The sequence below is a fragment of the Mya arenaria genome, chromosome 11 (assembly GCF_026914265.1).
Source record: "Mya arenaria isolate MELC-2E11 chromosome 11, ASM2691426v1".
Taxonomy (NCBI): domain Eukaryota; kingdom Metazoa; phylum Mollusca; class Bivalvia; order Myida; family Myidae; genus Mya; species Mya arenaria.
Window position 1 is genome coordinate 67,341,215 of NC_069132.1, and position 19,401 is coordinate 67,360,615.

The window sequence follows — 19,401 nt, forward strand, 5'->3', positions numbered from 1 at the left end:
TATTGATAATAAGAAAAATATTTTTTGCTTTTCGCTCGCTTCGAGTTTTATGAGAACTGACAAAATAGTAATGTTGTTTTTTTCGCTTGCTCGATCCAATTGTTATTGGCAAAAATACGAGGAACAAGATATTAATTTCGTGTGGTCTTAGGAATACCTTTTAATGATATATTTGGCACTTAATCAGAAGTTCAAAGGTAAAATGTAGCTACAATACAAGGCAATAGATTGGGTATTTGATAAGTGTAAATAAATTGCTTCAATTGAGCACTTATAAGAGTATATGGTAAGAGTAGTGTTAATATTGTATTACACTATACGGGACCGGGTGTTACCCACTTTGGTTCATTTGGGGTGCGGAATGGCCTACCTTACAGCTGAAGTAACGTTTGTTTACAGCAATATAGGAGTAATGTTACTTTGGTACTTAATTGGCTTGGGAAACGTTTCTTTTTTGGAAAGTTAAGTACCAAATTTGCGACGAGAAACTGAACATTGATAGTAAACACACAAAGCATTCTTCTTGAACGTTGTTTGATATTAAAATCAAATCATTTTGTTTAAAAAACAAAATCCTAAGTATTCTGTTTTAAGTAAATCTCGAGGCTTTCTATTTGAACGTTTCTGACATAACATACCAACACGTTTTGATGTTTATAATTATATAAATAAGCGTTCTTAACTTGAATGCTGTTGGAAATAAAATTTATCCACATTTTTTAATATCATTTGGCATAAACGCTTTAATGTAAAAATACTTTAGACGCAGTCAAATCAAATCAAATCCTTCTGTTTCTCGTCGTTTATATAAAATTTTAATCCTTCTTTTTTAAATCCCAATGTTGTATGAAATATAAACATTCGCGTTCGTTTTGGAATAAACATTTGAGACAGAATGCTGATCAAAGTATACTGATAAAGGACTGTATGCTGATTACAGACGGTATGCTGATGACGGACTGTATGCTGATGACCGACTGTATGCTGATGGCAAACTGTATGCTGATGACAGACTGTATCCCGATGACAAACTGTATGCCGATGACAGACTGTATGCTGATTACAGACTGTGTGCTGATGACAGACTGTATGCTGATGACAAACTGTATGCTGTTGACAGAATGTATCCTGAAGAAAGACTCTACGCTGATGACAAACTGTATGCGGATTACAGACTGTATGCTGAGGACAGACTGTATGCTAATGACAAACTGTACGCTGATAAAAAAATGTATGCTGATTACAGACTGTTTGCTGATGACAAACTGTATGCTAATGACAGACTGTATGTTGATGACAGACTATTATGCTGATTACAGACTGTTTGCTGATGACAGACTGTATGCTGATGACAAACTGTATGCTGATGAAAAACTGTATGCTGATTACAGACTGTATGCTGATGACAGACTGTTTGCCGATGACAGACTGTATGCTGTTGACAGACTGTATGTTGATGACAGACTATTATGCTGATTATAGACTGTTTGCCGATGACAGACTGTATGCTGACTACAGACTGTTTGCTGATGACAAAATGTATGCTAATGACAGACTGTATGTTGATGACAGACTATTATGCTGATTACAGACTGTTTGCTGATGACAGACTGTATGCTGATGACAAACTGTATGCTGATGAAAAACTGTATGCTGATTACAGACTGTATGCTGATGACAGACTGTTTGCCGATGACAAACTGTATGCTGTTGACAGACTGTATGTTGATGACAGACTATTATGCTGATTACAGACTGTTTGCCGATGACAGACTGTATGCTGTTTACAGACTGTATGCTGATGACAAACTGTATCCTGATGAAAAACTGTATGCTGATTACAGACTGTTTGCCGATGACAAACTGTATGCTGTTGACAGACTGTATGTTGATGACAGACTATTATGCTGATTACAGACTGTTTGCCGATGACAGACTTTATGCTGTTGACAGACTGTATGCTGATGACAAACTGTATCCTGATGAAAAACTGTATGCTGATTACAGACTGTTTGCCGATGACAAACTTTATGCTGATGAAAGACTGTATGTTGATGACAGACAAGTATGCTGATGACAGACTGTATGCTGATGACAGACTGTATGCTGTTGACAGACTGTATGCTGATGACAAACTGTATCCTGATGAAAAACTGTATGCTGATTACAGACTGTTTGCCGATGACAGACTGTATGCTGTTGACAGACTGTATGCTGATGACAGATTGCATGATAATGGCAGACTGTATGCTGATGAAAGATTGTATGCCAATGACAGACTGTATGCCGATGACAGACTGTATGCTGTTGAAAGACTGTATGCCGATGACAGATTGTATGTTGTTGACAGACTGTATGTTGATGACAGATTGTATGCCGATGACAGACTGAATGCTGAAGACAGAGTGTATGCTGTTGATAAACTGTTTGCTGTTGACAGACTGTATGCCGATGACAGACTGTATGCTGTTGACAGATTGTTTGCCGGTGACAGACCGTATGCTGTTGACAGACTGTATGCTGATGACCGATTGTATGCTGATGACAGATTGTATGCTGTTGACAGACTGTATGCTGATGACAGATTGTATGCTGATGACTGACTGTCTTGGGGTTTTTTTATTTTTGAACACGGTGATTCCGGTAATTGTCCTGTAAACTTAATGTGTATTTATGTTTTGGTTTGGTTTAAATTTCGAAAAACGCTTTAATAATTTGAATTGATCAAAGGAGACAAATAATTAAAGAACATTATAATTGGACGCCTTATTGACGACAAGTATCACGCCATGTTTGGTATATAAATTTCCATCCGAATACGTGTTTACACACCGAGACAAGGGACATCAGGATAACAGAAATATTTGTGATCATATTATCCACTTTTAATAAAGCCCTTCACAAAATTCAAATGATTTCGATAATTATTCATGTCTTATTTTTAAGTATAATATATAATATAATGTCAAAAATATATATTCAAACTATTTCTTGTGCACATTTCGATTAATGTTATTAATTCGTTTTAACGTTCCTTGTTGATCTATACAAATTATCTATTATTTGTGACTTAAAGTTGATGATCTTATACTTAGAATATGTTAATAGGTGAATGGCGGAGATGAAATCAAAAGAAATAAAATAATTATTGTATTCAATTTCAAGAAGAGCGTTGCGAAGTCATTAAGTCATTTCTTTTGGTGGTGTATTGAAAAAAGATTTGAGTATTGAGAGTTTATTGTAATATTCTTTCATTGACCCTCTCATTTTCCTCGTTCCGCTGTAACTATTAGCCCTCCTCTCCACACACACACACACACAAATGTCAACGCACTCTTGTTGACTGCTCCCCCCCCCCCAAAAAAAAAGCAAAAAAAAAAAATAATAATAATAATAATAACGTTGGCGTTCGGTCTAGGGCACTCTTCATATTTGTCATGTAAATCGAACCCCCAAACAACGTTGCCATACGCGCTGAGGCGCTCTTCATATTTGACATGGTGACATGGGAGACAAACCCCGAAAGAACGCTCGCGTTCGGTCTGAGGCGCTCTTGCTATTTATCATAGAAAACAAACCCAAAACAACGTTGGCGTTCGGTTTGAGGCGCTCATGTTTTTAACCATGAAAACACACCCTCAAAAAACGTTGGCGTTCTGTCTGAGGCGCTCTTGTTGTTTACAATGAAAACAGTGCTCCAAACAACGTTGGTGTTCGGTTTGGGGTTCACTTGTTGTTTACCATGAAAACAAACCCCAAAACAACGTTGGCATTTGATCTGAGGCGCTCTTGTTGTGCTGTTTCCTATGGAGAGCTTGAACCCAATCAAGGTAAGCGTTCGATCTGAGGTGCGAATCTTGTTTGACATGGAAAACAAACCCCCAAACAACGTTTGCGTTCGATCTGAGGCGCTCTTGTTGTGCTGTTTCCTATGGAGAGCTTGAACCCAAACAAGGTAAACGTTCGATCTGAGGTGCGAATCTTGTTTGACATGGAAAACAAACCCCCAAACAACGTTTGCGTTCGATCTGAGGCGCTCTTGTTGTGCTGTTTACTATGGAGAGCTTGAACCCAAACAAGGTAAGCGTTCGATCTGAGGCGCTCTTCATGTTTGACATGGAAAACAAACCCCCAAACAACGTTAGCGTTCGCGCTGATGCGCTAATCTTGTTTGACATGAAAAACAAACCCATAAACAGCATTGCTGTTTGTTCGGAAGCGCTTTTGCTGTTAGATATGGAAAGCATGACATACTTATTGTCACTTTGTCTGGCAGCGTTGACGACATCACAATTTTGTTTTGGATCAATGACCTTTGAATATCTTGTTGTCAGTTTTAAAATTCACAATGTATATTGGTCATGGTAAGTGAATAGCGCTCACTGATTGTTTTTTTTTATAGATGGCTGATATCGAAGATACTGTTTCATCCTTTCAGCTCACTACACGGTTTGGCGGTACAGCCATATAAGTAGCAATGGCAGTGTGTGTGCTCTCCTCTATCCTCTCCATCAATCCCCGGAGCACACCCACTGTGATTGTCACGTGGATCAGGTTAACACGATTGACGGATCTGGAGAGGTGGAGAAGGTTGTCATCGAGCAATGTGTAGCCTATATTTTTTTTCAAGTACCGGGGAAGTCCGTAATAATTCACATGCAACTAAACAATATGCGTTCTCACTGAAATCTGATATTCTTTTAGTAGGTATTTCAGTAGGGGACAGATGGACAGGTCAAATCGACCACCTCGTTCTTAATTGTCAACCACGGTGAGGGTGTCTGCGGAGAGGCTAATTACCTCCTGTATCGCCTCCTTGCTCATATGCTGTTCGCATCCATCTACACGCAGATGTCGTAGTTGCGTTTTATTTATCGACAACAAGGACTTCATTGTGTAAAGATTGTCATTTTTACTATCATATATAATGAAATGAGGATTTAGATAAAGATGTGCCACATTGTTTCCACGAGCTTCCTTGTGGCCTATGCAATTAGGCGTTAAAGGACATTTACTATGCTATGTTCTGGCCGATAAACTGTATATACATACGTTGAAAGGTGTCTAACAGGTACAGTATTATACATCATTGTAGATATCTGATTTGCGATATCGCTGTTCGTTCCGCAAATGTCAAAACTTCAACTTTAAAGCATTGGCGATACAGTTTGCACAAACAAGATGGTTGATTTTATGATGATGAAAAGTAAAATATGTTAAATGAAAATCCGTAAGAATAAAACTACTTAAGGCTGCACTCTCACAGATTTACCGTTTTGACAACTGTTTTATTTTTTGTCTTGGAACGAGCCAATTTCTGCGTAAATATCTGCAACAAGTGATATAAGACTGCTGATAAAAGATCAGATCGCAGATTTTCATATTTCCATTCTAACATTAATGTTTTATAGCTAAAAGCGTTACTAACGTTTGAAAATCTGCAATCTGATTTCTTGTCAGCAGTCTGATATTACTGGTTTCCATACACTTTCGCAAAAAATGGCCCGTTCGAAGACAAAAAAAAGTTGTCAAATCGTTCAATCTGTGAGAGTGCAGCTTTAAAGTATACAAAATAACGAAGACCAAACAAAACGACACTCGCATATAATGGATAACTGGTTAAATATATCACAGCAATGCATGACATCAATTGCCTAAAAATAATTCTACGTACAGATGCACTTTCGTATGTTTGACACCAATTGTGAATTTCTGTAGCCACAAACATAATTTTCGGTTGTTTTGTGGCTATGAATATGCTTAACGACTTCCGAAATGTGGTAGATATGGCACAGGGCATGCCTTTAACAGTTGCACACTGGTTTTCGTGACTCTGAATGGACATCGGAATATCAATTTGGCAAATGGTAAGCTAAATGAGAGCTGCACAGAGGTTTCTTCTGGTCGAAATAGGCTTAACGAATGAAAAATATGGTCTATTTCGGATTAAGCTGGACCATTAGGAGCTGCACTTGTGTTTATTTGGCTATGAATTGACCTCAAGTAGTCAATAGATAGAATACATGGCAATGCAGAGGCTTAATTAGAGCTGAAAATGGTTTTGTTTGGGTGTGAAAAGGGTCCACAATATGGTATTTTTGTCACTGAGTATGCCAGATTTGAACTGCATATGGGTCTTGGTAGCTTTAGATTGAATTTCAATTGAAGCTATACGGCGGAATACTGTGCGTAAGGACACACTAAAATGATGTTTCATTTCGCAGGTTTACCGCACCTACTTTTTTGAAAATGTAAATAAAATATTTTTGGGTGCGACCGATGCAGTCAAAACAGCTTAACTCAACAAGAATTTGTTTAATGGTTTGGTTCAAACTGATGTTTCATTGTCATTTTTTACCAAATAATGACAAAAACAACAATTGCGAACAAATATCTGGTCACACTTAGCGATCAGTACTGAATGGTACACTGGTCCCGATATACCAGAAAATATCTGGTCACACTTAGCGATCAGTACTGAATGGTACACTGGTCCCGATATACCAGAAAATATCTGGTCACACTTAGCGATCAGTACTGAATGGTACACTGGTCCCGATATACCAGAAAATATCTGGTCACACTTAGCGATCAGTACTGAATGGTACACTGGTCCCGATATATCAGAAAATATCTGGTCACACTTAGCGATCAGTACTGAATGGTACACTGGTCCCGATATACCAGAAAATATCTGGTCACACTTAGCGATCAGTACTGAATGGTACACTGGTCCCGATATACCAGAAAATAGGTAAGCATAACATAAGTACCTTCATTTATGTTTGTTATAAAACAACTCTCTGACCTTTTTAATAGTCCGAACATACCCTTATACTTTTCATTTTGGTACGCAAATGTCACTGCATTTACTGTGATATTCTATAACGAAATTAAGTCAGCAAATTAAAATGTGGTTAGACCACTTAGTTGTTTGATGCTGCCTGTGAAAAGAACAATTCTTAACACATCCAAACTCAATCTATATCAATGTCAAAATTCAGTTTCAATTGATATTAAAGTGCACAGTTGTTTCATACCTTTTCTGATCTTTAAATGATCATCATACTTAAAGGGGCTGTCTCACGTATGATAAAATAGCGGAACAAAAGAAAATTGTCGAAAACTGACATAAACTTGGTATCGATGTGTACAATGCATTGAAACTTACTAACTGAAGTACCATATAGTTTACATTTTATTTAAGTTTAGCAGTTATTTCGTATTTTTCCATTAAACAAGATTACTGGGTATGTCTACCAGGTAGAATTCATTCCTTATACGTGATTGGCTAGTCGGTGTTATCACGTGATATTACAGTGGCTGGTGTATAGTTTAATTATGTCACCCGTTTAGAATAAGCCTTTGTAGCGCAGTGAGTAAGACGCTAGACTACAATTTTGGCGACGCGGGTCTCCGACACAATTGTTTTTTACATTTTGGTACTTTTTTGTAAGATATAAAAGCGTAACACATTCTATTAGATAATTGTCCTGAGATTCGTTACAAAAAATACTTTTTTTTGGTGCCAATCCGTGACACAGTCCCTTTAAAATGTGTTATGATTAACTTAGAAATTTGGTTTATTCATAAACATGTATTAGACTTACTAAAAACGGATGAATAAATAGTATTTATTCGAACATTTTCAATTGTCCAATAGACTTTAAGTTCAAGAATGAAATCCAAAGGGTTAAGAGCAAATACATTGACATTTCTTCTTCTTTTTATTGATAATAAGAAAAATATTTTTTGCTTTTCGCTCGCTTCGAGTTTTATGAGAACTGACAAAATAGTAATGTTGTTTTTTTCGCTTGCTCGATCCAATTGTTATTGGCAAAAATCCGAGGAACAAGATATTAATTTCGTGTGGTCTTAGGAATACCTTTTAATGATATATTTGGCACTTAATCAGAAGTTCAAAGGTAAAATGTAGCTACAATACAAGGCAATAGATTGGGTATTTGATAAGTGTAAATAAATTGCTTCAATTGAGCACTTATAAGAGTATATGGTAAGAGTAGTGTTAATATTGTATTACACTATACGGGACCGGGTGTTACCCACTTTGGTTCATTTGGGGTGCGGAATGGCCTACCTTTCAGCTGAAGTAACGTTTGTTTACAGCAATATAGGAGTAATGTTACTTTGGTACTTAATTGGCTTGGGAAACGTTTCTTTTTGGGAAAGTTAAGTACCAAATTTGAAACTGAACATTGATAGTAAACACACAAAGCATTCTTCTTGAACGTTGTTTGATATTAAAATCAAATCATTTGGTTTAAAAAACAAAATCCTAAGTATTCTGTTTTAAGTAAATCTCGAGGCTTTCTATTTGAACGTTTCTGACATAACATACCAACACGTTTTGATGTTTATAATTAGATAAATAAGCGTTCTTAACTTGAATGCTGTTGGAAATAAAATTTATCCACATTTTTTAATATCATTTGGCATAAACGCTTTAATGTAAAAATACTTAAGACGCAGTCAAATCAAATCAAATCCTTTCTGTTTCTCGTCGTTTATATAAAATTTAAATCCTTTTTTTTAAATCTCAATGTTGTATGAAATATAAACATTCGCGTTCGTTTTGGAATAAACATTTGAGACAGAATGCTGATCAAAGTATACTGATAAAGGACTGTATGCTGATTACAGACGGTATGCTGATGACGGACTGTATGCTGATGACCGACTGTATGCTGATGGCAAACTGTATGCTGATGACAGACTGTATCCCGATGACAAAGTGTATGCCGATGACAGACTGTATGCTGATTACAGACTGTGTGCTGATGACAGACTGTATGCTGATGACAAACTGTATGATGTTGACAGAATGTATCCTGAAGAAAGACTCTACGCTGATGACAAACTGTATGCGGATTACAGACTGTATGCTGAGGACAGACTGTATGTTGATGACAGACTGTATGCTAATGACAAACTGTATGCTGATGAAAAACTGTATGCTGATTACAGACTGTTTGCTGATGACAAACTGTATGTTGATGACAGACTATTATGCTGATTACAGACTATTATGCTGATGACAGACTGTATGCTGATGACAAACTGTATGCTGATGAAAAACTGTATGCTGATTACAGACTGTATGCTGATGACAGACTGTATGCTGATGACAGACTGTTTGCCGATGACAGACTGTATGCTGTTGACAGACTGTATGTTGATGACAGACTATTATGCTGATTACAGACTGTTTGCCGATGACAGACTGTATGCTGTTTACAGACTGTATGCTGATGACAAACTGTATCCTGATGAAAAACTGTATGCTGATTACAGACTGTTTGCCGATGACAAACTGTATGCTGTTGACAGACTGTATGTTGATGACAGACTATTATGCTGATTACAGACTGTTTGCCGATGACAGACTTTATGCTGTTGACAGACTGTATGCTGATGACAAACTGTATCCTGATGAAAAACTGTATGCTGATTACAGACTGTTTGCCGATGACAAACTGTATGCTGATGACAGACTGTATGTTGATGACAGACTATTATGCTGATGACAGACTGTTTGCTGATGACAGACTGTATGCTGTTGACAGACTGTATGCTGATGATAAACTGTATCCTGATGAAAAACTGTATGCTGATTACAGACTGTTTGCCGATGACAGACTGTATGCTGTTGACAGACTGTATGCTGATGACAGATTGCATGATAATGGCAGACTGTATGCTGATGAAAGATTGTATGCCAATGACAGACTGTATGCCGATGACAGACTGTATGTTGTTGAAAGACGGTATGCCGATGACAGATTGTATGTTGTTGACAGACTGTATGTTGATGACAGATTGTATGCCGATGACAGACTGTATGCTGAAGACAGAGTGTATGCTGTTGATAAACTGTTTGCTGTTGACAGACTGTATGCCGATGACAGACTGTATGCTGTTGACAGATTGTTTGCCGGTGACAGACCGTATGCTGTTGACAGACTGTATGCTGATGACCGATTGTATGCTGATGACAGATTGTATGCTGTTGACAGACTGTATGCTTATGACAGATTGTATGCTGATGACTGACTGTCTTTATGTTTTGGTTTGGTTTAAATTTCGAAAAACGCTTTAATAATTTGAATTGATCAAAGGAGACAAATAATTAAAGAACATTATAATTGGACGCCTTATTGACGACAAGTATCACGCCATGTTTGGTATATAAATTTCCATCCGAATACGTGTTTACACACCGAGACAAGGGACATCAGGATAACAGAAATAGTTGTGATCATATTATCCACTTTTAATAAAGCCCTTCACAAAATTCAAATGATTTCGATAATTATTCATGTCTTATTTTTAAGTATAATATATAATATAATGTCAAAAATATATATTCAAACTATTTCTTGTGCACATTTCGATTAATGTTATTAATTCGTTTTAACGTTCCTTGTTGATCTATACAAATTATCTATAATAAATTATTTGTGACTTAAAGTTGATGATCTTATACTTAGAATATGTTAATAGGTGAATGGCGGAGATGAAATCAAAAGAAATAAAATAATTATTGTATTCAATTTCAAGAAGAGCGTTGCGAAGTCATTAAGTCATTTCTTTTGGTGGTGTATTGAAAAAAGATTTGAGTATTGAGAGTTTATTGTAATATTCTTTCATTGACCCTCTCATTTTCCTCGTTCCGCTGTAACTATTAGCCCTCCTCTCCACACACACACACACACAAATGTCAACGCACTCTTGTTGACTGCTCCCCCCCCCCAAAAAAAAAAAAGCAAAAAAAAAAAAAATAATAATAATAATAACGTTGGCGTTCGGTCTAGGGCACTCTTCATATTTGTCATGTAAATCGAACCCCCAAACAACGTTGCCATACGCGCTGAGGCGCTCTTCATATTTGACATGGTGACATGGGAGACAAACCCCGAAAGAACGCTCGCGTTCGGTCTGAGGCGCTCTTGCTATTTATCATAGAAAACAAACCCAAAACAACGTTGGCGTTCGGTTTGAGGCGCTCATGTTTTTAACCATGAAAACACACCCTCAAAAAACGTTGGCGTTCTGTCTGAGGCGCTCTTGTTGTTTACAATGAAAACAGTGCTCCAAACAACGTTGGTGTTCGGTTTGGGGTTCACTTGTTGTTTACCATGAAAACAAACCCCAAAACAACGTTGGCATTTGATCTGAGGCGCTCTTGTTGTGCTGTTTACTATGGAGAGCTTGAACCCAATCAAGGTAAGCGTTCGATCTGAGGTGCGAATCTTGTTTGACATGGAAAACAAACCCCCAAACAACGTTTGCGTTCGATCTGAGGCGCTCTTGTTGTGCTGTTTACTATGGAGAGCTTGAACCCAAACAAGGTAAGCGTTCGATCTGAGGTGCGAATCTTGTTTGACATGGAAAACAAACCCCCAAACAACGTTTGCGTTCGATCTGAGGCGCTCTTGTTGTGCTGTTTACTATGGAGAGCTTGAACCCAAACAAGGTAAGCGTTCGATCTGAGGCGCTCTTCATGTTTGACATGGAAAACAAACCCCCAAACAACGTTAGCGTTCGCGCTGATGCGCTAATCTTGTTTGACATGAAAAACAAACCCATAAACAGCATTGCTGTTTGTTCGGAAGCGCTTTTGCTGTTAGATATGGAAAGCATGACATACTTATTGTCACTTTGTCTGGCAGCGTTGACGACATCACAATTTTGTTTTGGATCAATGACCTTTGAATATCTTGTTGTCAGTTTTAAAATTCACAATGTATATTGGACATGGTAAGTGAATAGCGCTCACTGATTGTTTTTTTTATAGATGGCTGATATCGAAGATACTGTTTCATCCTTTCAGCTCACTACACGGTTTGGCGGTACAGCCATATAAGTAGCAATGGCAGTGTGTGTGCTCTCCTCTATCCTCTCCATCAATCCCCGGAGCACACCCACTGTGATTGTCACGTGGATCAGGTTAACACGATTGACGGATCTGGAGAGGTGGAGAAGGTTGTCATCGAGCAATGTGTAGCCTATATGTTTTTTTCAAGTACCGGGGAAGTCCGTAATAATTCACATGCAACTAAACAATATGCGTTCTCACTGAAATCTGATATTCTTTTAGTAGGTATTTCAGTAGGGGACAGATGGACAGGTCAAATCGACCACCTCGTTCTTAAATGTCAACCACGGTGAGGGTGTCTGCGGAGAGGCTAATTACCTCCTGTATCGCCTCCTTGCTCATATGCTGTTCGCATCAATCTACACGCAGATGTCGTAGTTGCGTTTTATTTATCGACAACAAGGACTTCATTGTGTAAAGATTGTCATTTTTACTATCATATATAATGAAATGAGGATTAAGATAAAGATGTGCCACATTGTTTCCACGGGCTTCCTTGTGGCCTATGCAATTAGGCGTTAAATGACATTTACTATGCTATGTTCTGGCCGATAAACTGTATATACATACGTTGAAAGGTGTCTAACAGGTACAGTATTATACATCATTGTAGATACCTGATTTGCGATATCGCTGTTCGTTCCGCAAATGTAAATTATGTCGGGAATATTTAAAACACATGATATGGAAACATATTTTGTTTTGGCCGAAAAAAGACTGCATAATTATTTCACACGTATGAAACAGAACAATAGCGGCCAAAACACCCTTTAATCGGGGGAATATGAATAAACACAATACATGTTATTACAAATAAATTATATAAATTACAATATAAATACAGAACATGAAGGGCGGGAGGGACGACCGTCCCCGCGACATAAATTCTAACAATGAATGTGAGCGCCGAATACAGGTAATCAAGCGTAGAATTACCGAAAAGGAATGCAAAGTATTAGAGGTACAAGAGTTAACTCCCTTATAATTAAGATTTTTGAATCACAACTTGCAAATTATGTCGGGAATATTTAAAACACATGATATGAAAACATATTTTATTTGGGCCGAAAAAAGGCTGCATAATTATTTCACACGTATGATACAGAACATTAGCTTCCAAATCACCCAAAACAAAAACTCGGCCAAAAATTAAATTGACAGAACTACATGTCTAGCGGCCCGAATCAAAGATTCGTCAGAAAAACGTTAATAACGTAAATAGCAATCCGACTTCCAGTTGCCAAATGATTTAACAAGTTAACCAGGAACTCCACACTTAAAGTAAAACAGCACATCTTCTTCTAAAAGAATGTAAAGTATACTCAGAGGATCCACATACAGATGCAGTTGATAAGTATACTTACCTTTGCATTGTTATCAATGAATTTCTTGATAATAATATGACTGCTAAAGCCGTTGCTCAGAGTGCTAGCCGTTCGCTCGGGCTTCTTATTGCTTAATGTAAAATCGTTGGTGGTATGCCGTATGACGCATACACTAAATTATATGATTCTATTGTTTGGCAGATTATAAATTACGGTGCATCTATCTGGGGTGTAAAATCGTTTTCATGGATCAACGTCGTGCATAATAGAGCCATGCGTTCCTTTCTCGGCGTTGGGAAATATACACCTTATGATGCTGTTACAGGCAAAATGGCCTGGGTACCACCGATTATCCGTCAGTGGAAGTCTATAGTCGGACATTGGTCTAGGTTGTGCAATACACCTGTGGGTCTTATCAATAAACGAATAGCTCTTTTGGCAAACGGCAAGGCCTGTTATACATACAAATCTTAGTTTTATTATGTAAATGAGAAAATGGTAAGCATTGACTTGGATATATATATATATACTAATGAATGACCATGTACCAAAATCCACCGCCGATAGCCAAATACATGATAAAATGATGTCAGCGTATGTCAATGAGTGGCACGATTCTATTAATACACCAAACGGTATACATGGAAGGGGTGGAAATAAATTAAGAAACTATTGCAAGTATAAAAATAACTATTCTGTTGAAAATTATTGTAAATTGGTTATGCCGCAGTGTTAGTTAAATTTAGATGCGGGGTAACCCCTATTCGAGTGGAAACGGGCCGATATGAAAATCTTGCCCTAAATGATCATCTTTGCCCTTTTTGCAATTCTCTTGAATCAGAAATTCATGTGTTATTCTATTGTAAGTTGTATAATAATATACGAATGCCATTGTTAGAAAAGGCGAACACAATTAATCCATTATTTCAAAGTATATCCGATATAGATAAGTTGTCTTTTATTTTAGCAAATAACATGTTGTCAAGACTTAGTACCAAAACCTGCAACGATATTTTTAATTATAGGATGTTTTATTTGTGTAAGTAATGTTTTTTTTGTTTTTTAAACTTAACTATTGTGTTAGTTTACGTTATGCTAGAAATGAGTGCTAATCAGTTCATCTACGGTCTGACCGGGGTATTATTCGATTTTTTACACCCATTTCGTAAGTATGCACGCATGTGCGCGTTCATGTTTTCAGTATTTTTTTTGTTTGATTTAACTAAGTATTAAAACAAGATTAGCATTGGTTTCTAGTTTCTTACTTTTGTAAATAGATATATGCAAGATGTGTGCAATACATTGTGTTTTGTATATGTATATATATATATATATATATATACATATATATATATATATATATATATATATGTATATATATACATATATATATATCGATTTTAGATGTTATATAAGTAATGTATAGTTTTATGTTTTTGTGTGCTATAGTCTCTTATAACTCATATACAGAGAGGCAATGCATATTTTAATGTATATTTAATAGGTGATGTATATATGTTGTATTGATGAGACTTTAATAAACTATCAAATATATACAGAAGTGAGTTTCATGATGCGTTTAAAAGTTCTGTCTAGCTAACTTGCATCAAGGGAACTAAAGAAGGAGACCCTTCGACACAAAACAGAGGATCTAATGAGTTTGCTGGATTTAGATTACACATGTTAATATATGCGGCAACTGGACATAGCGGAGTTTTGTCATTCTTATACATCGGTAAAACAACATTCTTGTCTCCAAATTGATTTGTCTAAGCGTATTTAAGGTTAAGAAAAATACCAAAATCGGACATGGTCACATCATTGCGACATAAATATTTAGTGCCATCAAAAGACAATTTCGTAGGGGGCACAATACTCGAGTTTCTACACATCATATAAAAAGCAAATAAATGAACACAGCAAACTGTGGCGTAAAAAGGAATTTCTATATCAATAACGTCACTGATTTTTTAGCAATATATCAGGCGTAATCGGAGGTGCCTGGTGCAGAGAATGAAACAAAAGCTTAGCTAGACCTCTAAAAGTCATCTGTAAAGAAATATTAGAAATGTCGGGAAATATAAATCCCCTGAAAATGTGGTATAAACGTACACCATTTATATAATTATTGATAGACTGAACAGACGTCATACTTCTACCTAAAAATTAAGCGTACAAATACAATGTTTCTACAGATACAGGACAGTCCCTCTGGTCATAATATTCACAAAACAATAAAAAGGAACGAATTTGCGTCTTAAGATTTTTATAAGTTCCAATAGCAAAATATGATTTCTGAGTAACTTTTAACTGACGACGGAGACAATCAAGACCACTTGTATCTTCGTCAGCAACATCAAATGCATAAAACTAGAAACGAGAAATAAAATAAATCAATCAAATGTAATGTATAATTCAACACACAACACACTGCTTTATTATCACAAAAGATAGAAATCTTTCTGCCTATCAATTTACTCGAACACAATTTTAAAGCAACAACTATGCAGTAAATTTCGAAATGCGCTATGTTAGAGCACATCTTAAACACGAATTCAGGGAACATGCTATGAAAATACTCTCCGCTCTCATGAAAAGCACCACATCCTGACTAACACGCACCACTAGCAAACACGACATCAGGCGAAATTGTGAAATATCCGAAATATCACAGCTCCGGTTGTAAAATGGTTCTACCACCCAGTGAAAATCAGGGTTACACGACAGGTGCAAGGCTGCAAAAAATCCTGAATGGATTCGTGAGTGAAAGAGAAAATCGACGACTGCACAATGAAAGATTGCGATTTTGTTTCCCGTTTAATCCCAGTTTTTAGCATAATTTCCATGTTTTTTTTGTGAAAGCGAGCCAACTTATTTGAAAACTAGGGCCTTTTTATTAATCGAAAACAGTTGATCAAATGCCAGTTTGGCTATTGATAACAGTGCAGGTATGTATAATTTCAAACTTTGTTTTTTATTATGTGTTTTGCGTTCTGAAAGCATGATGGCCTGTTTGTGTTTTCTTGTTGGCGATAATGCTTTTTGAGTGTTTTGCTTCCAAACATCATGTGTATCATTAGCGCATATATCTCGTAGAAAGAAAAACGATTCTCCGACTCCCTCAAACCACAAATATACGAGCATCATTACTACAATTGGAACAGATAGTAGGTTTGGAAGATCTCTTTTCTTGATAAATGACATGAATTCCTTGCTTTTCTGTTCACTTTTTGTCTTTCTAGCAGGACAGCCGAGTATATTCTGAACTAAACGCTTCGTATTAGCCACGCATTCGATCTCTTGTCAATACTACAGTCTCGTACACGATTTTGGGTCATCCACCATGGCCTGGATGTCATCACTACAGTTGCATCGATTGTTCAAGAGAGGAAATAAGCCACCTTTTTCTTTTTCTGTGCAGAAACACTTCGTGTCGAAAGGATGTGACCATTCATCTACGCCATCAGTTTACAAAAGGCACGTCCGGTTTAAAAGAACACTCAGCAGAGTATCCTTTCCTGCAGCCAGATCATCCGCATAGTAAATCCTGCATAGTAAATCTGGTCGGTTATCATGTCAGTAAGGTTGCACAATTCTGAAACTGAAAGACAAATTCAGCTAGAACTTCAACATCCTGGAATTAGTGTTCGGAGAGGCCTCCAAAGTTAAAAGTGTGACGAATAAGTTTTCCACAGTTGAGGGTACATTTCATTAAAAAAAATCCTGCCTCACCGATCACGTTAATGTTGCTCACAAATCTAACACCTCTATGGAAAATATTTCTGTTATAAGACAAAGGTGTTCCTTGCTGTTGTTGCGAGGTTCAAACCGTTTTCATCGGAGCAACGTAGATCCTGTCCAGCATCTCGTCCTTGTCAGGGACCAGGGGCGAAATTGACTGAGTGTTTGTTGTTGTTTTGTGCCAGTCTTTGTCGAAGATCTGAAAATATGTATTTCAAACTTTTATTCTGCTAATCGGATGTGTTGCCTTTCGGGAGCGGCTATATATTTTTTAGTAAACATAACCACGATATTTGACCTATTGAGAATAATACCAATATAGTTCATCTACTGACCATGACAAACAAGTATAAGTAACAATTCTATATTAAGTCGTTTATAATTGTATGCGAAAAGTTCCAGAAACAAGCTCTGTAGAAAAAAGTTTAAACATAAACCCGGTTTAATGACACTATAAGTTATTGATCAGAAAAATAAAAAATATATGTATTGTTCGCAGACTTTTAGTTAAAAACATATTTTGTGTGATGACGAGACTTTCGTCAAACAGGTTAGAAATTGAAGCCGGTAGATGACACAAATTTACTCCTATATATGTTAATGAAAGCAAATATCAAATTTGCCATAAACTAGGAGATGAATTTCATTACTAGTTTGAATGTAGATTATAAAGTGATTTAAGAAGACAATACATACATAAATACTTTTGGAATATACAAAAAAAAATGTTGAACTATTTACAAACACAAATAAAAGGAAATTAGTCATGTTTATTCAAAAGGCTTTTGAACTTAGAAATTCCATGTTCTATTTATTAGGATGCATCCTCACTATGATTATATCATATGTTATGTGTACTGTCTATGTTCAATTTGTGATTGGTAAGTACCTTGTTAGCATAAATAAGTATACATATATTAATATATATCGTGACCAATGATCGATTGACATTTTTCAATATAATTATATATATACTATGAATTCCATTGATGCGTGCTCATGGCCTTTATATATTTGAACAAACTATGAAACAGATTTAAATAAAGCTATTTCGCAAGTTATAAATTTAACTGGCCATAATCGTGTCATGCATGGATGAATGTGGCTGGTTTTCGAAAGGAACCGAGCCCTCATAGATATCTAGATACTGTATAAAAGCTTGGTAAACATCGGATGATAAATGTAGGCGCTATTGTATTCAAATGTTCAGTTATAACAATTTGGCAGTTTTAAAGGGTCACAGTCATGAGTTAACGGAGCTGTCTTGGTTTCAAGAGGAACTGAGACATTATTGATATCTTACTACTAAATAAGTTTGGTAATATCGGATAACATTTGAAGACTCACTCCATTGTCTTCACCAGCTCAATTATTGCAATTGTGACTATTTGAATGGTTCATAATCCTGGCATTTATGTTCGGCTGGCTTGTTTTCAAAAGGAACCGAGCTCACATGTATGTCTAGGTACTGTATAAGATTGGTGAACATCAGATTATAAAAAAAAAAAAAATGTTTATCGTGTTTACAAGGGCCATTATTACGTCATGCATGGACGGATCTGGCTTGTTCTCAATAGATTTCGAACTATTATGGGTATCTAGCTACACTAAAAGTTTGGTAACTATCGGTAAGTAAATGATGACTTTATCTTGATCACAAAGTCAATTATAGCAATTTTGCCATTTTTAAAGGAACATAATTCAATCATGCATAAACTGATCTGGATGGTTCAAAATGGAGCCAAGTACTTATGGATATCTAGCTTTTGCATAAATTTGGTAAACATCGGATACAGAATGATGACTTTCTCTTGTTCACAATGTCAATTATAGCAATTTTGACTATTTAAAGGGCCATAATCACGTCATGCATGAACGGATCTAGATAGTTTGCGAAAAGAATCGCCTTCTGCACGATATCTAGCTAATGATTAAGTTTGGTAAACATCAGAAATTAATTGCAGATTTTATTGAGACAATCAACTGTTTACGGAAGGACGGACGACGGACACCGCGCATAAGCTTCTTTCCTTTGGTCAGTAGAGCTTAAAATGAATTTTATTAAATATTATCTGTTCTTTGCGTATATCTCATATGTTGCATCATGAATAACATATTGAAAGCGTTTGCACCTTTGAAAGTCGCATTAATTCCGGCTTGCACTTTATTATGTCACGTCCGTTAACAATCAAAAGAAATGGAATATATTTTAAGGTACTCGTTAACCCTAATAATTTCTTTCCATATAGCTATTCAATCGTAAGTCGTATTCGTACAATTGCAATTTATATAACCAATTGTACCTAAGAGTGCCTACTTTTTCATATTCGCGTTATACATTTTATATCAACGTAAATTTACCAAAATCTTATCTATTTAAGGGAACGTATTTGTTATGTTACTGAAGTACTTCCCCTATATATATCTTACATCTCTTCT

The 19,401-nt window shown here is 36.4% G+C and overlaps 1 protein-coding gene across 1 annotated transcript in view; it reads left to right on the plus strand.

Moving 5' to 3' along the window:
- The window catches only part of LOC128208717 (uncharacterized), a 22,347-nt gene extending 12,276 nt beyond the window's left edge, over positions 1-10,071 (plus strand). Inside the window, exons 2-10 of the mRNA XM_052912265.1 lie at positions 941-1,231; positions 1,320-1,448; positions 1,592-1,720; positions 1,918-2,046; positions 2,171-2,587; positions 8,662-9,006; positions 9,114-9,188; positions 9,386-9,514; positions 9,639-10,071. Of these exons, the coding sequence (XP_052768225.1) occupies positions 941-1,231; positions 1,320-1,448; positions 1,592-1,720; positions 1,918-2,046; positions 2,171-2,587; positions 8,662-9,006; positions 9,114-9,188; positions 9,386-9,514; positions 9,639-10,071 (2,077 nt within the window). The remainder of the gene's footprint in view (positions 1-940; positions 1,232-1,319; positions 1,449-1,591; positions 1,721-1,917; positions 2,047-2,170; positions 2,588-8,661; positions 9,007-9,113; positions 9,189-9,385; positions 9,515-9,638) is intronic.
- Positions 10,072-19,401: the final 9,330 nt, after the last annotated feature.